At 32.3% G+C, this 27139-nt stretch overlaps 1 protein-coding gene across 14 annotated transcripts in view; it reads right to left on the bottom strand.

Moving 5' to 3' along the window:
* The window catches only part of ABI1 (abl interactor 1), a 116241-nt gene that overhangs the window by 2624 nt on the left and 86478 nt on the right, over positions 1-27139 (bottom strand). For 2 of the 14 annotated variants that reach the window (XM_079106510.1, XM_079106513.1), the window contains exons 3-11: positions 25468-25644; positions 22104-22118; positions 21293-21393; positions 19736-19876; positions 15208-15308; positions 13951-14031; positions 9832-10005; positions 6740-6826; positions 2860-3045 (exon numbers count right to left, since the gene is read on the bottom strand). In XM_079106510.1, coding sequence (XP_078962636.1) covers positions 2860-3045; positions 6740-6826; positions 9832-10005; positions 13951-14031; positions 15208-15308; positions 19736-19876; positions 21293-21393; positions 22104-22118; positions 25468-25644 — 1063 coding nt within the window. Of the gene's footprint in view, positions 1-2859; positions 3046-6739; positions 6827-9831; positions 10009-13950; positions 14032-15207; positions 15309-19735; positions 19877-21292; positions 21394-22103; positions 22119-25467; positions 25645-27139 lie in introns of all 14 variants that reach the window. The other 12 variants (XM_079106519.1, XM_079106516.1, XM_079106517.1 and 9 more) reach the window with 12 other exon arrangements.

Genomic DNA, 27139 nt, shown 5'->3' with positions numbered 1-27139 from the left:
CTGCAATTTTGTGGTATCTGGAATTTGAATTTCAAAATATTCTTTCCTCTCCAAACCAGAGTTCAAAATATTTTTTCTTTGCAAACGGTGTTATAGAAATGAAAAGCAAACCAAAAAATTAGTTTTCCATTGGCTTATAAATTTAAATAGTTCCTTCAGTCCACCTTTATTACATAATTCTAAAATAATATAATTTTCTAACATGAAATGGTATCTTTATATATGAATTTTTTTCATTGATTTACCTCATTTTTATTTGTGGTCATTTTTTTCTTAAAATAAGCATTTTTAAAATATTTTGTTTTAGTTGTAGATGGACACAATACCTTTATTTTATTTATTTATTTATTTTTATGTGGTGCTGAGGATTGAACCAATTGCCTCACACATTTTAAGCAAGCGCTCTACCAACTGAGCCACAACCCCAGCCCCAAAATAAGCACTTTTAATAAAGATATTTAACTCTGAGATTCATTTTCCCCTAAGAAAGACTGCCTCTCCCCATAATTATTCTGAATTAGTGGCTTACAAGGGAGACATCTGAAGTACTGTTACATAGTCATCATTTGCTATGTTAAAATAGGCAGTCTTTTTTTCCCTTTGCAAAATGCTGTATTAAGTAGACTAAACAAGTGCATTTCCCTCCATTTTAATTCTGCAAGAGAATGATAGCATTGTGATTTTGAGTTTAATGGCATACCAAGTTTCAAAAATATATCAAATTAATAGTATTAACTATCCTAAAATTATTTTAGTAAAGAAAACAGAATAAAAATCAATTAACTACTAACTTAATTAATAATATAATTATTTATTGTTTGACACTGGTAATATTCCTTTCTTTATATCTAGATCCAAAGTGGATTATTAGATTCTGAGGGGTGTAGACGATGTTTATACTGATAATGACAAAGGCCTGAACCTCAAGTCTTAAAAAAAATTTTACTTCATTATGTTCTTAGTTCCACTTAGGCAAAAGGCTGATAAAGTACTGAGCCAAATTAATTTATGTTTCTGTTTCTTAAGTTGCCCTTTTAAAATAAAACCTAGTCCCACCCAGCCTCCTCCCCAATGCATATACTCCCTCAGGTAATTTCTTTTCCTGCTAAAATATTTAACCATTAACAACTTGATTAGCCAGCTGCAGTGGTGCATACCTGTAATCACAGTGGCCCAGAGGCTGAGGCAGGAGGATCGTAGGTTCAAAGCCAGCCTCAGCAACTTAGCAGGGCCCTAAGTAACTTTGTGTTACCCTGTCTCTGAATAAAATATAAAACAAAAAAGACTGAGGATGTAGTTAAGCGCCCCTGGGTTCAATCCCTGGTGCCAAAAAAAAAAAAAAATTCATTCTTCTCCAGAATCTAATCCGTATAAAAGACCCCTCCATGTGTACTGCAGGGTTCTTTGGAACTCAAAGATCTATTAGTTTAACATAAATACTATGGTAGATTGGTAAATATTAGGTAAAGTTAACATAAGAACAGGGCTTTTGGAAAAGTTATGAAATTAACTGTTGATTTAAAAATTTCAGGTTTCATTCATTTTTGTAATTACAATGGTGACATACTGGGTTTAAGTATAATCCTAATAAATCTCATCTTTTGATTTAGACTAGGGGTCCATTAACAATGGCCCATGGACAAATTCAAGCCACTGCTTTTTTTCCATAAATAAAGTTTTATTACAACAAAACCACATTTACTCACATATTGCCTATGCCTGCTTTTGTGCTACCACAGGTTGAGTTTTAAGTATAGTAAATTAAAATATTTACTATAAATAAAATAGTAAAATTAAAATATTTACTATCTGGACTTGCTTAAAAAAAAAGTAACCTCTGGCTTAAGACTCATTATTTCAAAATATGAAGAAATTCTTTAATCCTGCTCTACTATCAAGTATATCAATATATTATTCCAAATTTATCAATTTCTGTAAACGTAACAGTCCCTTGTACATAAAGTTAAATTTGCTTAACAAAGTAAGAAAATATGGATAAAACCACAATCCAAAACTAAAGTTTAGAAACCTATCCCTATTTGAAGGGTACACAGGCCTCCAAATATGAAGAACATTCAAGACTTCCCTAATAATATGTAAAATATTTAGTGTTTAAAAATATAAAAAAGAAAAAGAATGAATTTGCTTTTGTCACATAATTCAAACACTGTCAGTGGTCTCAGAGCTACCTAAAATTATTTGCTAATTAAGTCAGTTAATAAAGTAAATGGAAGGCAATATAGTTCAAAGGCAACCCAAATTGAGCAACTAAATTACAAGCATTTTTTTAACTACTCTGAAAAATTAAACTCTAGAAACCTGATTTTTTCTTTCCCATCCAGATTTCTTTAATAGATAATCACGATGAATATCAGGTATAGTAGGTAAATTTGGACTTTAGAATTTCATGAAAACAATGCTAATGATTTATCACCTAAGAAATCATAAAAGAATCAAGTTAGGCTTTTTCTCATGATAGTGCCAATAAATTTTTAAATATTTAGATGTGAAAGATTTCTATTTTAATTAAGAGCTTGCAAAACTTTTTAATCTCTACCAATTATATATTATTTTAGTCAATTAGCTCCTTTCTGTACCTTATTTGTTGTGTCTATAAACTGCAGATAGACTAGTTAATCTGCAGTTGAAAGCATATTTTAATTTAAAATATGAAGAATGAACCCTCTTATTTTGGGAAATAACACGAAGTACAGGCAGTAAGGTTTAAGTAAATCATATTGGTTGGTAATACAGGTCAAACTGAGAAACATGGGGCAAAGTGTTTTATTTTAAATAGTTCTAAAATTGTGTAATTAGATTATTGTCCTGTGCATCAATTCCATATTGATGGTATCTTACCTTTCTCAATATAATTCTTAGGGGCCCAAGCAGGATCCCCATCAGCATATGGATCATTATACTGAACTACGGCGGCTTCCTCATCTTCATAGTCCACTGGAGGAGGTGGGGGTGGGGGTGGAGAGTCATCAAACATGGGAATGTCATCTGGTGGAGGTGGTGGTGGTGGAGTTGGGCTATCAGCAACTAAAAAGATTCAGATAATTAATTTCAATAAGAAAATAGTCTAAATGGAAATCTGTAAATTAACAGAACTTAAGAAAGCTTTAATTCATTCATATATAGCATGCACTACAGTAACATGCAATGATTAGAAATAAAAGCTTGGTATGTTAAGTTTATGCTACTCTTAAGAATAATTTTGCAATATTAAAATGAGCTATAAGGGTATCAAGAAGTACTGCGAATTAATGAATGCAAGAGATTGTTAGATCACAATGTCTCTTTTTATAAAGATTACAGGAGTGAAGAAGTTTCCTTATTCCAAGGCTTAGGTCAAGACAAATGTTGCTCTTTAGACCTAACTATCTTAATAAAACTTATTCATCTTTGTCATTTAGTCTATAGTAAAATGCTAATAACACTACAACAATGATTTAATAACTTTTTATTGTGCTCATTCACGCCCCTGATTTGGGTTTTTAATAGCTTCAGTGCCCTAGAAATTAAATCTCAAGTGGCATATTTTTATTTATTTGACTATTTTACTTGTTTGTTTCAATGGAGAGAAAAGCAAAGTTGGTAGATCAGGTCTGCTCTGTTTCTAGGTTTTCCATTACTTAAATTTTAACAAGTAAAATTAAATTAAAAAATAATTCAACAAGTAGATAACCACATTATTTTAAAAAATGTTTATATTCATAATAAATTTCTAATGTAGAAAGGAAGCTAACATTTTCCATATGGCTAATAAAACATAGGCATGAGATGAGGGAAAGACCAGATCCTAAAGATTCAATTTTCTAAAAATACAATCATAATTAAGACTTAAACATAAAGTGTTGAGGGAAGATGTAATAAAAAAAAAAAGGAGCTAATATCAAATAAAACAATAAAAATGACTCATACCTCAAATTTTAGATGGCTGTGGTATGTATATGTGTGTGTACTTTAAATGATCAAAAATGTTAACAGAGAAGTGGAAAGTGTCAGATTAGAACTATATTCACTGAACCATTATGATACCAAGTAACAAATGCTCCCAATATTAAGGAATTCAAACCTGGAACACAACTTATGCTTACATTTCTGATCTACAAATTTCCTTAAAAGTTCAAAAGACAAATTAAAATGTTTTTATGAAAATTGACACAGGTTTTAAAGTTTACCTGATTTGTAATAAATGTGCTAAAAGTATAACCAAGAGGTCCATATTTAAAACATTTGCAGAGAATAGTCCTTGCATTATCACTTCAACTGTGATTTATAGTATCCTCTTAGGAGATGAAAAGGGCTTTTAAAATTAAAAAAAAAAAAAAATCCTGGGTAGTGATACTTACTCTAATAGCTATCAAAAGGGTCTACTATTCATTTTTTCAATCACATGAATAAATCCATTTTCTTTGTCCATACCTCCAAAGCTTTCTATTACCGAGAAGAGGAAAATAGGTATGAACCCCTCTTGATATCAAATAGCCATAGCTCATATCCTTAATTTGGTTAATGTACAAATTGCAATATGCTTGCCTAACTAAATAGCCACTGCTCTTGGTTTATACACACTTACTAATGTGATGTTTTTACTCAAAAGTTGAACTGCTATAAATCTATATTTGACATATCTTCAAATTATGGCAGGAGTCTGGTCAATTCTCTGCATTACACTAAATATGCACAGTGCATATTTAGTTCAAAAAGGCTTTGTGATGTTAATCATAAAGAGATGTAAACATAATGCTGATTTAGGAGCTCATGTCTTAAACCAACACTTATTAATAGGTTAATTATTGCATGCATTTATTATCACCCACTTTTGAGTCCCAATGAAACTGGGTATTTAAGAAAAAGGAAATCTGTACTTCATAAAACATTTCAAGTGCCAATACACGTTTATTCTCAAATTTTTAAACTTGCTTTCACAGAAAATAGATATCAAACGAACTTTGTCAATCTACAATGAGAATAACTCAAAGATTCAAGTTCATGTCTGGTAAAAAGAATTTTAAAAAGCTGTTCCATCGGCCTCTTTAGCAGATCATGCATGCTTAAAATAATGTACAGTAATACTAGATTTTTATTTTTAAATTTTACCAAAAAGTGAGTCAATGACCTTTGGACCCACAAAACTAATATTCAAGATGGCTATTTTAAGTTACTTCCTAATTAATTCTTAGAAATGTGGCAGTTCACAAAAACAAACTAGTTTAGTTTGTAAATTCTTGCAGGCTGTTTTTAAACTGCTGCAGCATTAAAGACTAGCAGTTTACTTATTCACTTACTTTTAAAAGTTGTTTTTGAGATTTCAACAGAACAGTTAAGATGGTTTACACTTAGAAATTTCAACATTTTAGACTATAATGTTTTATAATAAATCCACTAGATCATATATTTCTTGAAGGAAGGGACTTTGTCTTAAACTATTTGTATTCTTCCCAGAACCTAGCACGGAACACTGAATAAACAAATATTTGGCTGGTGGAAGGGAAGGAATGGGGAAAATAACACAACAGAGTGAGCAAACATTGAAATGGAATTTGCCACAATATATTCTCCTGAAAAATGGGCTGGTCAAATAGTTTACTCATTTGTTTAAACCATTCCTATTTTCATAGTGATGGTCTCAAAAGAAGTAAATAAGAACTAGACCACTTTTTCATCTTAATTTCAACAGCTTTTTGGCACAATATAATTCAATAGTAGTGGTTATTTTACATTTTGCCACACAACATTCAGGGTGATCATGTAGTTAGGATTATATACCTTCTGGAAATTCAAAAATAACCAGGCAGTAATATAAACTAGTCTGTCCTGATTAAAGCCACATATTAAAAATGACAAAAATCATTAAACCTGATCTTCATTCAGAGGTAACCTAGAAAAATTGGCAGATGTACATATTCAGGAATAATCCTCATGGGCCCACATGTAGTTCAAATGGAAAGCAGGCTCTATACTCCTTATCACTCACCTTTAAATGGATAGCAGGGATGTAATTTACTTTTTCCTGAAGATTCATTCTTAACAGAAAACCTCATATATGTTTAAAATCATTCTATGTAGAAAGATCTGAGACTACAAGCTTTTTCTAAAATATTTTTGTAGTTAGGCCACGCATGGTGGCACACCTGTATCCCAGCAGCTTGGGAGGGTGAGCCAGGAGGATAGAAAGTTCAAAGCCAGCTTCAGCAACTTAGTGAGGTGGCTCTATGCAAGTTAGTGAGACCCTATCTCAAAATAACTTAAAAAGGATAGGAATGTGGCTCAGTGTTTAAGTGCCCTTTGGTTCAATTCCTGACACCAAAAAAAAAAAAGAAAAAGAAAGTAATTAAAGAGGGACAAACTTTGTCCCAATTTCTTAATAAATATAATCTCACACTATTATGCTTATATGTTATTTTCTAATTTTAATAATTATTAGGAGTTTCTGTACAATTTGCATTTTTGTATTTGAGTACTTTCCTTAAGAATATGCAAAGATCAGATCTCATGTTTTAGATCATAAAAAAAAAAACAAGTAAATTGCAGTTTTGAAACTTATATGGGTCAGTAATCATGCACAAGAGAAGAAACTGAAGACCGTGCTCTTCAGTTTCAATCATATCTGCACCTATTTTCAAGATAAGATTAGCTTCTCGATAAAAGGAAAATGATGACTTATCAGCCATGCATGCTATAAGAGACAGCCTCTATTCTTTGATAGCTCAGTTTTTTCCAAACTTACTGTTTTCCTGCACCCTGGCCACGAAGCCTGTGAGAGGTATCTGTGGAGTCAATTGAGGCATAGGGGGAGGAGGTGGAGCAATAGAAACTGGTAGCAACAACACAGTATGGGGGAAGTAAAACAGATAAAGGAAAGAAAAGGAAACAAACAAAAAGCAGAAGTCAGTTACAAGGACCACAAACATAAGTATGCAAAGAACAGTTTGCAAATGAAACAAAACAAAACAAAAAGCAAAACAAAAACCTGCAGAACCTTCTTCAAGTTCATGTCTCAAAAATAAACATAAAGAAGCCATGTTGTACTTAGCCAATTGGTTAAATGTATAAAAGAACAAACTTACCTAATTTAATGCTAATGTTATATTGCTTGGGCTAACATTTAATTTTCCATTACATTCACTTGAATACAATGAAGTGTTCTAATTCTAAGAAAAGACTTCTAAAATAGATAATGAAATACCTATAGAAGTTTCCAGAATACTGCTTTTCCTATAACTCTATAAACTAACAGGTTTGTCTAATCTTAAGATAATGTAAATTAGAGGTCAAATAAATAAACGTATTCTATAATAGCTGTTGACTGCATACATAAATATATTAATCTCAGATTTTTCTTTAAAGACAGTTTTTATCTAAATATACACACAGGTCTCCAGGAAAACCCCTTGTTTGTAAAACAAGGTTATTATTATTTTTTAAGCTGGCAATTTTATTTTTAAAAATATCACTCCTAAACTTACTAAAGAATTAGTCTTCCATATACCATGTTAATTCAGAGTTTCAGGAGACAAGCTATCTCAAGGGTAACATTTTTATCAATGTTCTGAAAAGGACACCTGATCTCCAGTAAGTTAAAATGTACAGCTATTTACATTAAATTATTTTTTTACAAATCATTGGCTAGCTTGAAACATACTCAAACTTCTTTCAGAGAAAGGACATAATTTATGGGAGATTGATACCAACTGCTCATGTGGGCAGCAAATGTTATTAAAAATTATAAAAACATAAGTTAGAAAAAAACATTCAAACTTTTACTATTTTGTCTCATTTTAACAAGAATGGAATTGCCAAAAATGACTCAGAAAAAGTCAATAAAACTAGATCGTAAAATTCAATATATTGGTGGTCACCAATAAATGACAATAAATTAACAAGAAAAGTAATTTATTGGTTTCCAAGGATCATTTCATTAAAAGGTTGTTTCAATTAATCCAATATACAAATTTTGCTGTTAAGCATAAAAATTTGAAAGAGGTTCAGGGTTCAAAGAAGCAACAACTTAAAGCAATACATTTACATTAATATTCACTATATAGCCAAAAATTACATTCAATTCACTAAGAAAGTGGTCCTCTTTCATTCTGATAATCTGTATATAGAAGGCTGTTAAATAAATAAAAGGTTAGATTTTTAATTAAAAAATAAATAGAAAAGCTTCCACAGTCTAAATGATTTTTAGAAACAACCCTTAGTGTCTAGCCATGCTGGTTAGTATATAAAGGAAAAAGAAAAGCTATGCTGTGGAGATACTTATCATTAGCACCACATTTAGACAAAAAGAAAAATATGCACATCGCAACACTAAAAACATACTACATACTACCAAAACACCAACAGTAACTCATTGAAGGATAATTAGACAAAAAATAATATATTTAAAATTTGAGGTCAAATTTGCTTGCTAATATTCCAAAGAATGTAGACAACCACTAATCAAAGTGTCTTGTTTGAAAATAATTCATTCAAATATTACCAAAACTACACAAACATGTATTAGGTGAAATACCTATTTGCAGAGTAACTTAAATGTCTAAGTGGGGAAAAATAATAATAAAGATGGGATCTAAAAAGGCAGAATATGAAAAATGAAAGTTCACAAAACAAGTGAGGTGAATTATGAATTTGTGGAATATTTAGACACTATCTTCTAATATCAAAAGAAGACAAGGGAAAATGTGAGGTAAACTTCTGATTGGTAGTTCAATACTTCTTGGCAGCTTGAATAAAAATTTTAGTATGGAAAAAAATGGTATAAGTTTGGAATTATCTTGGAATTCTGACATTTCTACCAAAGTTCTTTTCAATTTCTAGGAGTTTGTGCTACAAAAATAATTAATCTTCATCTCTAAAATTTAAACCAAAAATGAGTCAGAAAACTTTCCCTAGCTCTGCTTTAAAATACATATTTGGGACATGCATTACAAATAAAAAGAACTTAAACCAAGCTTCTACGTAAATATGGAGCATTCAACATTTTTCAAGTAAAATAATACAGTATACTGGTCTAGAAAGTAACTACAAAAACTACAGTCTATGCTTGATAACCACAACTTTGAGCCAATAACAAATAATGGATAACAGGCTCATTTAAGATCCTATTTTGCATTGTTTGTTATTCCTTTTCTTCCTTTTTTGAATTAAGTGAAGGAAATGACTACAGTAAGTTATTAAACTTTCTAAAATCCTATCTTTAAACTGTTTTCTAACCTTATCAGCTTTAAATATTGTCTGTAATTAGTATTAAGATGTGCAATTCAAGGCAAACAAAAAGCAATCAAAAGAAAATCCTTCCCACTGTTAGAATTATTCAAAGATGGGAGTAGTTAAGCAGGCATCACAAATGTTTTTAACTCACTTCAGTATAAGTTAACGGCCTTAAAAGTGATAGCCAGCAATTTAATTTTATTCTTTTAAAGAAAATTTTTCACAATGTTTGGCCTTTGATTTTAGTATTTCTGAACTGCTGCAAGCATGCCAATAAAAATTAATTCATTTAATTTATTTCAGTGATGTTTTTGTTATTACTTACACTGTAGTAATAAAACTTACTACACTTACATTGTAGTAATAAAAATAAGAATACTGAAGCACTAAATTTTAGTACAGACTTGATACTTAAGTTTGAATTTTGGAGAAGAAAGGGGTAAGCAATTACTCTTAAAATGATATGATTCAAGAACTAACTAAAGCAAAAGTAAACATGAAATAGCACAGTTTCAATTGTTGTCTATCACTGCCAAAGCCCGTTTCAAATAATTTCCTTCAAAAGGAGCTCCACTATTGCTGTATGCCTGCAAAGCACAAGCTTACTTGAATTTTGAGAATAAAGTGGACCTCCATTAACATGAGGCTGAGCAGAAAATTGAGCAGTCACAGAGGGAGTTCGTCTGTATCCACCAGAAGATGTCGAAGAAGTGGTAGAGTTGTGTCGAGAAATCTGCCTGGTCATTGTGCCATACTGGGAACCAGGAGCTGAGCCCGGGGCTGCTGAAAAGCATTAGTCAAAGGCAACCAACAAAGAAACTTGAGCATTATAATCACCTCAGATGGCAGAACAAAGAGGGGGGAATTCTCAATGAGAAATATTTAATTGTAAAGCCCAAAGTGCAAAATAAAGAGAAAAGTAAAGATAAAAATCAAATAACTCTACCTCTGAAGTTAAAAACAGGTAAAATCAGTTACTGCGTAGAAAGCAATAAAAGTAAAAATGCAATATTCTACACCTTTCAAATAAGCATAATCCAAAATATGAACTTTCTGTGCATTTTAGAATATAGTTGGCTCTCTGTATTTATGGGTTCCACATCTCTGGTTCCAATCAACCTCAGATGGAAGATACTCAAGGAAAAAAAAAACCTGCATTCATACTAACCATGTACAGACTTTTTTTCCTTATCATTATTCCCTAGACAATATAGTATTAACAAGTATTCAAAGCATTTACATTGTATTAGATCTAATAAGTAAACTAGAGATGATTTAAAGTATACCAAGAATGTGTGTAGGTTACATGTAAATACTATGCCATCTTATATAAGCAACTAGAGCATTAAGAATTCTTGTATCTTTGGGAGATCTTGGAAACAATACCCATGGAAATAAAGGCCAACTTTTTTTTTTTTTTTTTTTAAGTTGTTGATGGACACAATACCTTTATTTTATTATTTATTTTTATGTGGTGCTGAGGATCGAACCCAGGGCCTCACACATGCTAGGCAAGCACATTTATAAACTTCTTCCTTTAAATTGCCAAAATTTTCACAATTTTGATTAACAATATATAAGAATCTATCTGGCTAAGTCTAAATTAGATAAAGTTAAAACTGTTAAGCATAACTTCTACATTGACTACTATTTTCAGTAGTATGTAATATGTAATGGTAATATTATCTTTGTTGTGCTAGCAGATAATATTACCATTACATATTACAGTAGAATCATTTTTATGAGAAGTAAGATTTTTAGTTTTAAAACACATATAAAATCAGATTTCTATGCCAGGCATGGTATGCCTGTAATCCCAACAGCTAGGGACACTGAGACAGAAGGATTAAAAATTTAAGGGCAGCCTCAGCAAGTTACTGAAACTCTTTAAGTAACTTAGCGAGACCCTGTCTCAAAATAAAAAATTTAAAAAGGGTTGAGGATGTGGTTCTGTGGCAAAGTGCCCAGGGTTCAATCCCTAGTACTCAGGGAGGAAAAAATCAGATTTTTAAATGAAAGATTAACTTACTTATCAGAGTATTTAAACTTTCCCAAATGTCAAAACTAGAAAAACCTTTAGATTCTATAAAATAAGGCATTTCAAGACAGCTCTGTTTAGAGTATCTATTTTTTTTCCCATACATAGGCTTTCTCCCTATACTATGCCCAAAGCAATCTGCAATTTTAACTAAACTTTTCAAAGTCAACTTCAGGAAAACTATTATCCTCCTTAACCTACCCAAATGCTGAATGAACCATGAAAAGTAAAAAGTAATTTGGTTTATAAGATCTGATACTTTTGCAACTACTAAGCCAAAGGCAATCACTAATTATCTAAATCACCTACATAATCATTTTCTAAATAGAAATACATTTTAAAAATAATAAGATATTTACAAAGCCTTTGTGAATGAGTAATTTTGAACAGATAGGTGTTCCAGAGAGCTAAGAAGTAAACCTTAAGTAATTTTTAACATAAATCTTTGTAAAATGATTTCTATATTTGACTTAAAGGTATAAAATATCTAATCTATTTTTCTTGGTGATTCAAATTAAAAACAATTGTTTAGCAGTTTCAAGCTATTTTAGATTTTAATATTTTACTGTGAAATAAATCATAATGTCAAAGGGTCTGCTATACATGTTATATATTAATTATATATAGAATACATACAAGTATGGATGAATTTTTAAACAAGACAAACACCTAGCTAAAGAAATAGAATACTAACAAAATCACTAAAGCTTTCTGCCCCTCTCCTGCATTCCCAACCCCACAAGGCATGTGTTAAACCCTCTCTTTTCTACGTAGTTTTTGATACATATACACATATATAGATAGATATAAAACCTTAAAAAACAATAAACTAATAAGAGTTTTTATAAATTTATAAAATTTTTGTAATGGAATGAATCTATACATATTGTTGAAGTACTCTTTCCTCTTAATACTACTTTTTCATCCATGTAGATAAGTGTACCAATGTCATTCATTTCTGTTACTCTATTTGTATATAAATATACCACAATTAATTTATCCATTCTACTGTTATTAGACATTTGGGTTTTGGGTTGCATAAAGATTTGTGCTATTATTACTACCACTACTATAAAAATTCCTACATACAGTTCCTGAATTTCCTGGGATAACTGTTCTCAACCTTCATCAATAATCAGAATTTCACTTTAAGACCTTGTTATACAGATTGCAGAATCCCACCTTCAGAGTTTTTGACTGAGTAAGTCTGGAATGAATTAAAATCTAAAAATTTACATTTTTAACTAGTTCTTGGATGTAGATAATCTGGGTATATAACTCTAAAAGCCACTGCTCTAAGATAGTGGTTTTCAATTTTTGCTCTTAGGGTCACCCAAAAAACCTAGAGAACCTCAAAAACCATTTGTTGATATGTGTTACAACTATAGATAATTATCATATTAGAAATTTTTCTGATAAATCTTTGAAACACACAAACACGCAAGTACATATTCCATCATGTAGCAATGACTTTATTACAGTTCATGTAGCCTCTAGAAAATTCCACCATATACTTCTAATAGAATGTGAATGAAAATGACGAATAATGGATATGATTATAACCTCAAAAACTCTGTGAAAGGATCTTTGCAATCCCCACGGGATCACTTAACCATTTTGGGAATTAGTGCTCCAGTGTAAATATCTAGAAATGAAACTGATAAATCTAAGGTAGTCATATGTTCAACTTGACCAGGTTTAACAAAAAATTACTTTGTAAAGTGAGTGTATCAACTAAAATACCCACCAGCAATGTACATTTCAATTACAACACATCCTCACCAACACTGGTCTACATTTTTACCTATCCAGTAGTTATAGTGTCTCGATGTGGTTTTATTATTCTCGACTATTAATTAGGTTGAAGACATATTTTCACACAGACTTCCCATTAACAATTTCTTTTATCAAGCTCTTTTTTTATTGCCTACCCCCCTTTTCCTTGTATATATGTGTAAATGTTTTGAAAAGATGTTACCATACAGCTAAATTTTACCTAAAATGAAACACAGTTCTCATTATTTGAAATACCTCATTATCCATTTCTACCCAGATTACTATTAATGTGTATTTCTATGCTGAATGGTTTTTACACTAACTACATATGAGGAACTACTTATATGTTCGGTCTAATCTTGCCCAACTTGGAACAATTTAAATGCATTTAGTGAGAAAACTGTTTCATGGCATTCTCAGCTATCACTAGAAACTAGAGTTTTTCAAACTATAATCCACAGGAAAGCATCAGAGCACCCCACATCACACATTTTCCTTTCACTTTTCTTCCTCCTGTCCCCACCTTCACCCCAATCCTTTGGTGTATACACCAATCCAACCTTCACTATTGGGAAGAGGGAATTTTATTGCTGACTTTTAAAATTTCTTTTTAACAGTCATTGTTATAATTCTACAAGAATCTAAATGACAAATAAAAACCAAATTAAGTTGGTTAACCACACACAGAAAAGTCTCATATTGTGGAAAATGTTACTATATATTTATTTACTATGTAAGTTCAGAGGCTTTTCACCAGAAGAGATTAGTGTGAATTAGATTTCATACTTTATCCTCTGTATTATCAACTATAATCTATTATCTATAAAAGCTACTAGTCTATTAGCTACAAAGGAGTTTATTATGAATTATATAAAGTAAGTTCAATGGCTCCAATGGTTATGCAATCTCACCTATCACAGTGCTCACTGGGAGAACTGGTGGCAGAGGTGGTGCTGGTGGAACTCCAGAAGGAGGAGGGACAGAAATGTTTTCTAATAAAATAGTTTACAATTCAGGTCAGAGTGCAAGAAAAGAGATCTAAACATTCTACAGCAGAAAAACACAATGTATTGAAAAGAAGAAGAAAAGAAAAAAGAGACAACTCATATGTAAGCTTGTTCAAATAAAAGTATTTTACTATGTAAAATGGACCCTGAATTTATAATTGTATTAACTATAAAACATGCCTGCTTCTATAAGTACCTTTTTCTCCTTCACCTGTATACTTGAGAAGCTTAAGATTTTTTTCCCAAACATTTCTCATTATAATATTTACTTTTAAAACATACATATTTAACACTATCAAAAGTCTCCACTTCATTTTCTAAAATTCTGGAGGTTGATTTAATGTTTTCCAAGGGTGTCTTAAATTTGTATATTTTCTAAAAAGGAAAAGAACTTTTCCTATTTTAATCTCATTTTATATTCACTGCATTTCACAGAATTATGTAGTGAATCTCATAAAAAAAAGTAGTAAAGTCACAGAACAAGCAAACATCAGAGATGAAATACTAGCCCACAAGGCAACATCAAAACTCTTGGAATCAATTCACCTTTATAGACACTGATCTTTTGGCTGACATATCATACAATATTGATTTGCTCTTGAAATAATGTCATTCTTGACTACTAACAAAGACAAGTATTGGGGCTGGAGAGATAGCTCAGTCGGTAGAGTGCTTGCCTTGCAGGCCCTGGGTTCGATCCCCAGCACCAAAAAAAAAAAAAAAAAAAGACAAGTATTTCTATTTCTAAAGCAAAATGGTAAAGAAGAATATGCACCATATGTAAGAAGAAAGAACTGGTAAAATCCTAATGACTTTGTGAAAATCAATCTAAAAGCCAGGTGTAGTGGTGCATGCCTGTAATCCCAGCAACTCAGGAGGCTGAGGCAGGAAGATCACAAGTCAGAGGCCAGCCTCAGCAACTAAGTGAGACACAGACACTGTCTCAAAATCCAAAGGGCTAGGGACGTGGCTCAGTGGTAAAGCACCCCTCGGTTCAATCCCCAGTACACAAAAAGAAAAAAAAATAGGACAAGAAAATGAATCTAAAATATTCTTAAATTTGTTATTCCAATCATGAATTTAATAAATAATTCTATCTAATATGACTAATTTATTTTAACCCAGAAACATTACCACATATTAAAATAAAGAATGACATACCTGGTCCAATAGTGGGTGGTGAAGGTGTAGGCACAGCAATGGGAATGCCAATACTACTGCTTCCACTATTTTCTCGACTTCCACTTCCTCCACTACTTCCACTGCAAAGAAAAGAAAAACACATGAAAGAAGCATTTAAAGATTAAAAACAACAACCCCCCCCCAACAACAACAACAACAAAAGACCAAAGGTAAAACAGGAGTGGCTGTGCATGCCTGCAGTACCAGCTACTCAGAAGGTCACAGCAGGAGAATCACCTTGAGACCAGGAATTCAAATCCAGCCTGGACAACATAGTGAGAAAAACTGTCTCCAAAGAAAAAAAATAAAATAAATAATAATAATAATCAACTCACTAAAGACTCCTTTTATGACTGTGTAAATTTTAAAACTATGTATTACAAAACTTCACTCTTACACTTGAAGTGGCTCTTGTGTTTCACTCTAATTCTCAACATTTGGAACCATCTCTGTTGAGAAAGATATGGTCAATAAAAATCTCACAGGGAGTTGACAAGTGTATTTAAAACCTGCAGTTAACAAAGCAGAAAAGAACAACACTATCATGGAATTAACAGTTAAGCATAAAGAAATTGGGGAATGTGGCTTAGTGCTAGGATGTTTTCCTACCATGCATGAGGCCTTGGGTTCAGATCCCCAGGACTGGGGAAGTTAAAAAAGAGAAAGAAAAACAACTATGGTCACTACGAAAGAGAATGTACAAGATGAAAGTGAATGAACTATGAGTAATTAATCGTGGTGTAAAATTTATGTGAAAAACTCCATTCATTCCCTGAAGAATTATTTGCTTCTACTGCAGGAAAAGTCTGCAAGAATATCTAAGATTTTTATGTTCACCCTTTTTTTGGGGGGGGCGGGGTAACCAAGGATTGAAACCAAGGGTCACTGACCACTGAGCTACAACCCCAGCTCTTTTTCTTTTTTATTTTGAAAAAGGGCCTCACCAAGTTGCTGAGGCTGGCTTTGAACTTTCAATCTTCCTGCCTCAGCCTCCTGAGTCACTGGGAATACAGGTGTGCACCATGGCACCTGCTTGTGTTCACTTTTTAAACAACTATTTTCTTCCCTAGTAGTCTCTACTTAGAAAGGTTCTATTAGAGAAATAAATAAGTTGACTTTAATTTTTAAAAAATTCCATTGATCTCAAAGAAAAATGATAAAACAGAAATTTTATGGAAAATGAGCATCAACAGAAAAAAGGTAGTAAAGTTTCAGCATGGATATTCTGGAATAACCGTTGCTGATAAATTCTCATCAACTCCTTACTATTCTACTTACCAAGGATATACTATCCTTTTAGCCATGAGAAATACATGTGTGAAAACACCTGTATGTGCACATATAGCCTTTGGCTCCGGATTTTATTTACTTATTTTTGAGACAAGGTCCCACTAGATTAATGGCCTTGAACTCCTGGTGTTAGGCGGCCCTCCTACCCCACCTTCCCAAGTACCTGGCAATTATAGGCACAGGCCGCCCCACCCAGTTCATACTGTACTTAAAAATCAATATTTGCTCAATACGCCCACAAGCCCAAAAGGGCAAAGATTTGCAGTGCTTGCATAAGATTTTTATGTCCTTCTCCAATATGATAAATCTATCTTTAGATTATTACATTTTAATAGGGGGAAAGCTTAAATGAGAGGGCCTTCCAAACTTCCTCAGTACTCAGCTTTGTACCATCACTGCATCATAGGCACACAAATATTTCTGTATTTATTATGTCCTACCATTGTTGTCTTAAATGTCTTTTTTCTAACAAAGTGGTTGGTAAGTTATGGCCTGCAGGCTAAAACTGGCCCACTTCCTGATTTTTGCCTATGAGATAAGAAAATTTTTTACATTTTTAAAAAAATCAAGAGGACTAATTTTCTGTAATACACTAATATTAAATGAAATTCAAATTTCAGTGACATAGATAAAGCCTTACTGGAACACAGCCATGCTCATTCATTCACACATTTGTCTATGGCTACTTTTGTGCTACAAAGACAAAATTGAGTAATTGCAACAGAGGTCATGTGACCTACAAATCCTAAAATACTGGCAATCTGGCTATTTATAGAAAAAGTATGTTGACCACTGTTCTAGCAGAATGAGCTCCTGAAAAAAACAAAACAAAACAAACAAAAAACCCACCCCATCCCTTATTATGGTATATGCTTAGTATCTAATAAAGTAATTCTTAGTATCTGCTTGTTAAATATAATCAAACTATTACTACTTCCACTACAAGGTAAAACCATACTTTTATCAAGTAATTCAATAACAAAAAAAGAGAATAATTTTGGTCCTCACTGAACTTGATCTGGCACAGTATATGCAAGTATCAACACAACAATGTATTTACCATAGTAGCAACAGCCAACAATTAGCAATTACCTAGCATTTATCTATTTCACGTGCTCTACTTGGCTGAATCCTCCCAAATAATTTTGTTAATAAGTTAGCTCCAATTTGCCAACCTAAAAGTCAAGGCAAGGGAGGTTCCTTGCCCAAGTTACTAAGAGATAAAATTGAAGACAAAAGCATACTAAGTTATATAATAAATCTGACTTTACAAAAGTGCTCAAAAATTAAGATGGCTACTTTTAGGGGGAATAAGGCAGGCTCTAGGAAATAGTCTGATGGGAACTTCTGAGTTGTTGATGATGTTCCATTTTCTGCTCTGGGTGATAGTTATATGTTAGTTCAACTTGAATTACTCTATCAAGTTAGATACTTGGTACATAACTTATAGAACATAAGTTATACTTCCTAACTAAGTTTTTAAAACACCCACTGGGGTATCTGATTTCTACATGTATACAATAACATACTCCAGAGTATCAACTCTCTTAAGATATTCATCCTCAAGAATCAGTGAAATTTTCTTTCTTCAAACTTTTTAAAGTTTAAACCACAACGTTTAACTTCTGTGGTATTTAATGTGGTTTAACTTCTGTGGTATTTAAGTTTTTGTTGCTCTGTGGGTTTTTGGTTGTTTTTGTTTGTTTGCTTGTTTTCCTTGCTGCAGGAGGGTGTGAGGGTGTGTGTGTGTGTGTGTGTGTGTGTGTGTGTGTGCGCGTGCGCTGAACGCAAAGCTTCAAGCACGCTCCACCACTGTACTACCCCAGTCCTGCCTCATGCTTTTTTAAAAAATTTTATCTGTTCTTTTAGATATATGTGACAGTAGAGTGTATTTTGACATATTATACACACATGGAGTATAACTTATTCTAATTAGGATCCCATTATTGTTGTTGTACATGATGTGGAGTTTCACTGGTCATGTATTCATAATGGAAATAGGAAAGTTATGTCTGATTCATTTTGTCTTTCCTATTCCCATCCTTCCCCCTTCCCTTCATTCCTTTTTATCTAATCCAATAAATTTCTATTCTTCCCTCCTCCCCCAACTTATTGTGTGTTAGCATCCACATATCAAGGAGAACGTTTTTTTAGGATTGGCTTCTTTTACTTAGCATGATAGTCTCCAGTTCCATCTATTTACTGGCAAATGCCATAATTTCATTCTTCTTTGTGGCTGAGTAATCTTGCACTGTGTGTGTGTGTATATATATATATATACACCATGTTTTCTTTATCCATTCATCTGTCAAAGGGCACCTAGTTTGGTTCCATAGCTTTCCTACTATGAATTCAGCTGCTATAAAATTGATGTGGCTGTGTCACTGTGGTATGCTGATTTTAAGTACTTTGGGTATAAGCCAAGGAGTGCGATAACTGGGTCAAATGGTGGTTCCATTCCAAGTTTCCTGAGGAATCTCCATACGGCTCTCCAGAGTGGTTGTACCAAGTTGCAATCCCACCAACACTGTATGAGTGAACGTTTTTCCCCACATCCTTGCTTGTATTTTTGATAATTGCCATTATGACCAGAGTGAAATGGAATCTCAGTGTAGTTATAATTTGCATTTCTCTAATTGCTAGAGATGTTGAACATTTTTTCATATATTTGTTGACCATTTGTATTTCTTCTACTGTGAAGTGCCTGTTCAGTTCCTTTGCCCATTTATTGATTGGGTTGTTTGGTTTTTTGGAGTTAAGTTTTTTGAGATCTTTGTATATCCTGGATATTAATGCTCTGAGGTGCAGGCAGCAAAGTTTTTCTCCCATTCTGTACCTTCCTTGTGCTTTTTTAAAAGACCATTTGAAAAAATATTCTTTAGCTTTAATTTAAATATACAACTGTATCTGTGTCGAAAGGGAGAAATATTTACAATCTGTTAAGTATAAACATATATTTTTTAAAAAGCTAGGTGAGTAGTTCAGTGGTAGAGTACTTGCCTAGCACATACAGGGCATCAGATTCAATTCCAATACCACAAAAAAATTAAAAATCTAAAAAACAGGAATTAAACAAATCTGTAGCAGCACATATATTACTGTTATTACCCTTGACTTTCACATTCAATATTAACATTAGAGTAGTACTTCACCTTAACTTAGCACCTTTTACACCATCATAACACTCAAATGTTCAAACGCTCAACCTGAAGCTTACCTGTGTGTCCTTGGTCTCTGATTTAAAGAAGCTGTCCTGCCTGGACTATGCTGACTTCCAAGTCTTGCAGGACTGGTCATATAGTCATTAGGAACTGTTGGGGGTTTAACAGGTTCCAGGGTTTTATAAGGAGTATTTCGTCTAAAGAAGAAAACAAAGAAATAACAAATAAGAGAGATAAAACAGTATTCCCTCCTGCAAATCTGATTCTCCCTTTGTGAATAGGTTTAACAGATTTTTTTTTTTAAATTTAAAAAGCTTGGGGCTGGGGTTGTGGCTCAGTGGCAGAGTACTTGTCTAGCATGTGTGAGGCACTAGGTTCAATTCTCAGCACCACATATAAATAAATGAAAAAAAATAAAGATCTATCAACATTTAAAATTTTTTAAAAAATTAATAAAGCTTGTAATTAAAGTAATTCTTAATTGGGGTATATAAATTTTTGTTACTTTAACAAAAAACTAAAATTTGCTACTTTAACGTAGGAAAACTAAAGGAAAGGGTAATTTAAAGCTCTTATTTCTAAAAATAATGGTTGTAATTTTATGCTCAATAATATAAAACTTTGAAATATACTTTATTCCCACTTCAGTCATCCACAAGTCCTGTCCTTTACATAGGAAGCTAAAATATCAATTTGTTTCCAAACTTCAACATGAATATGGAGGAAGTACATTCTGATTCTAAGTATAGTCACTGATCTCTCAAATAATTGATCTTTACTTTTCTGTTTAATAAGTTCATTCTCCCCTCTGCCCCAGGGACAGAGGGTTTAAAGAATGAAAACAGAAATTAAGCTCCAATTGTTGGTCAACACCTCTACCAACTACACATGCTACATGTAATCGCACCAACTCAGGAGGCAAATGGATCTCAAGTTCAAGGACAGCTTTAGCAACTTAGTGAGGCCCTAAGCACTAAGTTAAAAATGGCTGGGGGTATGACTCAGTGGTTTAAAAAAAAAAAGTCTTGGTAAGTATTTGATATATTTAATACCTTGAGAAATGGGGAGAAAGAAACCACCATTACCTTTTCTACTTCTCCAACTGGCCTTTTCATAAACTACTCCAGTATGAAGGGGCTTAAGATTACCAGTCAATACACAGGTAGAAGTACTCCAAGTAAAGAGTGTCTAAGTCTCAGGTTCCAGAAGAAACAGAGGAGTTGCAGACTAGTAAGTAAAACTACACTAAGTAGACCACTTATTAGTTCTGTTACATAAATATTATAAATACAAGGCAAAGACACCATTTACATGTAAAACTCACTGCATTTGAAATAAAATAGTCAGATTTCTATTTAATTTTAAACAATAGAAGACAAAAAAATAAATGTTACTAATTTATACATACACAAAACAACTTTTCTAGTACAGACTTATACAAGGAATATTATTAAGCAGGGAGATTCACTTTGGATTCTGTTTAGGGAAATAAGAATCAAAACAATTTGTAAATGGTAGTGTCACACAAAGTGTGTCGCAAGACAAGGATCCATACATTTAAGAAACATCTTTTAACATAGAAATTCTTTTGTAAAATGCAGTTGAATTCTTACCCCAACGTTCCCCGGCCTGACATAGGAGGACTTGGTGGTTTCTGAGTAGGAGGATTTGTTCTCGACAGTGTGCCAGTTCTTGCAGGCTGGTTATTTCCATGCTAAAATGTGGAAAGAAAAGCATTTATTTTTATATCAAATTGTTCTCTTGATGTTTTAACACCATGTATTATTTTTTTTAATATCAAAATGTGAAGTAAGGATTCCCAGACAGATTTAATAAAGACTTTGGTACATTTTAATAACTCAGGAACCACCTGCACTCAGTCTTTCCTATTATTTTATGTCATTCATACTGATTCATGGCAAAATACAGGTACGACTATTAAAGTTTACGTACTGTTTTATTGTTAAACATGTTTGTGAAAATCAAACATTGGCACGCAAATACTTAGTTGCTTAAAATTTCTGAAATGTATGCATAAAACATGAACTATAGATCTCACTGTCAATTTGCTAAGACACCCATCTAAAAAATTATCTAATAATTCAGTAACAAAGTCACATATGATGTCTGGGAAACCTAATTGTAAGTCAATGAAAGCAAGGCAGCTATCAAAAAATGAGCAAAGCAATAAATGTTAGCAAAATTAATGTTCCTATATAAATGCAAATGTCAATATATCTTTGATATATTAACACAGCCAAGCTAAATGTTGCTGATTTGAACTGTTTGAGTATATTTAATCTACATAAAACCTATAGGGAAAAGCAGACAGACATAAGAAGAGTTTTCAAATTTTAGTGGCTCTGCAGTCTCTACCAATATAGAGGAAATACTGTGGATCAAATGATAAGTAATGTCTCTTACCTTGGCTTTTAGCCACTTTACGTTGGCAAAAAAAAGGGGGGGAAAAGTAGAAATTAATTCTAGATATGTTATATCTGATAGGACAGGTTTACATTTATAGTCACTCAGTTTTTGTTAATAAACAAATCCAGCCACATTTCAAATATTTCATTTTCAAATATTTCATAAAGAAAAAGATTCATAATTACTAGGAAAATACTTACACATTTCATATAGTTTTCAAAAGAAATATATTTATAAGGAAACCACCACTTAATTATGTCAAGCTGATCCAAGCCCAATAATTTCTTAGATCAAAATTTTATGCCATGGAACTAATTCAGCAGATTAGTTCATAGGATAAAGTTTAATCACAATACATTAGATGTAAACCTATTTTAATGTATCAGTCTACAAGTCATAAGACTACTGGATTGTGAATGTTCATGTGTAAGCATTACTTCAACAGTAGTACATCATAAAAAGTGCTAGACTGTTATGTATAACTATAATGCACTAATCAAAGCATTTTTTTAAAAAAGGTGCCAGACTGCAAATGTTAAAATTCAAAACCACAGGTTGCTTCCAAATTCTTTTACTGAAAAGACCTAGCAAACCGGGTCTGGAAAAAATTCTCATTTCTAGCTTACAAAGTCAAATCCTGAGCAATCCAACGCTAACAGGAGGTTATTATGTTACTCTTACTCCTAAGTTTTCTCCTGAACCAGTTTAGCCAAAATTTGAAATTCAAAAAAGTTTGATTTGATTCTAAGGGCTACTTCTTTGAAAGATGACTAGTTACAAGTATCCAACAACGTGTATAGTCCTAAATGCATCACTACTTACACTGTGCCATTAGGGAAAAAAAAACTTCAGTTCCTAGAGTCTTACTTTTTTATAGATTTTTCTGGGTTTCAAGTTTTTGTCCTTAACATCTGTTATTATCACTAAGTATCTACCATTTTTCAGGTGACTCTAAGGAAATCATCCAATAGAGGAATTTACTTTCTCTTAGATATGTTCTCCATTATAGAAACTGTGCCAGGAATTTGGTATTCTTTGGTGCATAAAATAATAGGGATCACAATCATTGGAAAACAATGTTTGGAACCCTACCTAACCACTTCATTTCACACCCGGATTTAGAAGAATAAATGTGACTAACAATGGGATCTTGACTAAATATACAGGTTATGGTATATGTATCTTATAATGTATATGCATTACAATATAGTGAACACTATCTTTAAATAGCCAAAAATATTCCAAATGCACTTACACTTTTCTGCTCATTTGTTTCAAGTAAACAGGAAACCAAAAACATTAACATTCAAGTGTAAGCTTGTCACAGCTGGATTGGGAATGAAAATTCTGATTGAACTCTGCTTCTATGCAATGGTGTAACCTTTAACATTTTATGGAGCTCAGTCTCCTCTATTAAATGTGTTTATATATGCAGATGTGTTGAGGCTGTCGAAAATTATCTTCTAATTCAAAATATTTTAATTGTGAGCAACCTAAAATAATAAGTTACATGTCGACTTAAATATACCCAAAACATACCCAAAATAAGACATTTATTATTTCCCTGAGATTTCTACTTCATTTTCTTAACAGTTACATTTATGGATAAGTAATTTTACCATTTAGAATCAAAAGTTAAAAACTCTCTATACTTCCTCTCTTTTCTCTCCATAATCAGATCAGAGTTTTACAAATGACAGATAGTAAAGGTATGTAAGGTCAATTCTTTCTTTGAAATGACTGATTAGCTCACTCATTTACTTAATGAAATTAATTTTAAAAATAACAACCCTATGGAAATATTATAAAGCTTTATCATCTACACTGTTAAATGAACTGGGAGGCCATTATGCTAAGAAAGCTCTGGTATTCTGTTCCTACAAAGCAAACCAAAACCCAACTTAAAATAACCAGAAAATTGACAACTAATCTCTAAAGACTTTATCACCCCAAAATTGCCAAATAACCTTTAATTAACCAAACATTTTCTTTGTCTTGCTCCTGTGAATTTCTCCTCATATCCCCTGTGGTCTGGAGCTACCAAATTTTAATGTTCCTATGTTTATCTTTTAACACCACTAATAAAATCCAAGAACTCCTAGACTGCATGGTATTTTTGAAGCTAAAAAATAAGCACAGGAACACTAACATATATGGAAAGTCCTTTGTAAACTATGAATATATATTGTTTTAGTGGGAAGAAAAATCAAGAAGAGACAAAAGAAGCAAGTGAGAATGTATATGTGTATACAGGTGAACATAAAAATATGTATAGGGTGTGTGTGTGTGCCTAGCTTTAATACCAAGATGGGTAATAATACAAAATGCTTTTCCTAGACTCTCAAAATTCAGTTTTACCTATTTTACAACCATACTCACAACTCTGGACAAAAATACAAGAAATAAGTACTCTCCTCCACATATTATTTACCTATAATTCCCAATAATAAAAATGAAGAAAAGATTCAAAAGTCTTAGATAAGTGTAAAATAAAGATCAATGCTGTTGGTGTCAGAAAACTAAGAATGCAACAAACCTAGTAACAATAGTAGCCAGATCAACAAGATAGAAAAAGTTCCAAGATTCTAGCTCACTCCTTAAAAATTATTATAAAATATTTTGAAGACCAGAAACAAAATAAAATAATGTTTCTCTAAGAAAGGGACTACCGTATTTCAGAGAAATGATTTATCTTAAGCAGAGATGGTTAAAGAATTTAGTTCGTTCCTGATGCTTGCAAAGTGACACATGAATACCCAAAACTGACAAACTATAGATATCTTCAAGATCAGGTAATTCTGCCATGCTTATCAATGAACATGAGCAACAAATAATCTCTCCTAAAAGTCTGTTGTGGTTTTGTTGTTGTTGTTGTTGTTTTTGTTTTGTTTTGTTTTGTTTTTCAGAGAGGGAAAAGGGCAACAGGTATAAAGAAGAAAATTTCATAAAATTTTCATTTTTTTATAAATTGCTAGAACTATATCAACATACACACATATACAACTATGCATACATATCTAGGAATAAAAGGACAAAAGTATGTATAATTTATTTTCTAAACCAATTTTTGAAAGCATTTTTTATTTTTAAATATTATTCAGTTGTAAAAGCATTTACAATACAAATTTAAAACAACAGTCTAGAATTCAAATGATTGATTTAATGAACAGGTTTTTCAAGTTTAATATCTTTCTGAATATAGCCTCTTCCAAAGGTAAAATTCTGTTCCAAGTTTAATAAATAATAAATATTAAATATAAAAATTATAATGCTAATTACTAAAGAGACTATCAATTAAGAAAATTATCACCATATTTCCTATCCAAAATCAGTTCAAGTTAATGTACTATAAAATGCTTACCTTGACACCATGACCCACATCATCCAGAACTGTGTAGTCAATAGGTTTCCGAATATATCTTACGGGGCGCTCCATATTTGCAGGTGCTATTATTTTGTGAGTTCTTGATGTATTCTTATTTGTGGTCAAAATGCCAATCTCTCTTCGAGCCACTTTCTCTTTATGAATATCCACAGTCTGTATTTTAAATTTGAATAAAGCAAGACAGTGTTAATTGACATGGTAAAAAATATATATGAAAGTCCACTTATATTGGGCCAAATATAGGGTGAACCATGGACTGTAACCCTTACCTATTTTCCAGTGAATCCTATCTTTACCTTCAAAATTAAACAAATAAATTTCCTCAAGTCTCGAAGTGGTGATTAAAAGCACCAACTAACTAATTTAATGAATTTGATTCTACAACAACTTGTCAGGACACCAAATTAAGGAATCCTGTACTGAGTAGCTTACACTTTGTATAGTAGGGATGCAGACCAGAAAAAAAATCACTAATTATAACACAATGAAGTTATGTGCTGCAATGACATACATACATATTATCTGAAATTACTAGAAAGGTATTCAGAGTAAGATATTAAACTAGGGTGAAAAGAATTCAAAGTCTTTACATAAGAAATATATTTTAGGGTCTGGGGTTGTGGCTCAGTGGTAGCATGTTTGCCTAGCACATATGAGGCACTGGGTTCGATCCTCAGCACCACATAAAAATAACTAAATAAAACAAAGATAAAAAAAAAAAAGAAATATATTTTTAAAAAATGAAAAGAAGTAAGGGGCAAACATGGAAATTATTAAAGGCAGAAAGACTGAACACAACAGACAAAAACATAAAAGGAAAAAATAAAAGTAAAGGTTATAAACTATTAACAAGCAAACTGCACCCGTTTGGTACAGACTACCTACTAATAGCCTATGAGGTTTTTAAAAAAAATATTTTGGGGGAGCTAGGAATGCAGCTCATTAAAAAAATATTTTGGGGGGTCTGGAAATGTAGCTAAATGATAGAGTACTTGCAAGGTCCTGGGTTCCATCTCCGTACCACAAAGTAATAATAACAATAATAATAATAAAACTATGCATTTTTATTTAGTTGTGAACATTTAAAAACTGGATAGCAGAGTCATTCCAAGAATTAATCATGCAACTGCTCAACAATTTAAGTATTGTACTAACAATAATGGGGAACTAATGACAAATTTGAGTGACATGATCATATCTGCATTTTAAAGAAACCTCTGACAGAGATGTTGAGGATAGAAAGAATAAGACTATCAACAGTAAGACCAGTTAAGAGGCAACTATAGTTGACTAGATGAGAAAAGCCTAGAACTCTGAACTGAACTAAAGCAGAAAAAGGGGGAAGGAAAGGTACTGTCGGGGGAAAGAAAGCTTAATGTTATGCCTCTAATAGATCTATTAAAATTCTATTTTCTATCTTATTTCATCAGAATTTTTAAATAGGTTGGGGAAAGAACCTGTCATCAAGCCAGGCATGGTGGCATATGCCTGTAATCCCAGCAGCTCAGGAGGCTGAGGCAGGAAGATCGTGAGTTCAAAGCCAGCCGCCACAAAAGTGAGGCACAAAGCAACTCAGTGAGAACCTGTCTCTAAACAAAATACAAAATTGGGCTGGGGATGTGGCTCAGTGGTCAAGTTACCCTGAGTT

This window comes from Sciurus vulgaris (assembly GCF_902686455.1).
Source record: "Sciurus vulgaris genome assembly, chromosome: 12".
In the NCBI taxonomy this organism is placed as follows: domain Eukaryota; kingdom Metazoa; phylum Chordata; class Mammalia; order Rodentia; family Sciuridae; genus Sciurus; species Sciurus vulgaris.
The sequence above is the reverse complement of the archived record's forward strand: the minus strand, read 5'-3'. Positions and strand labels throughout refer to the sequence as shown.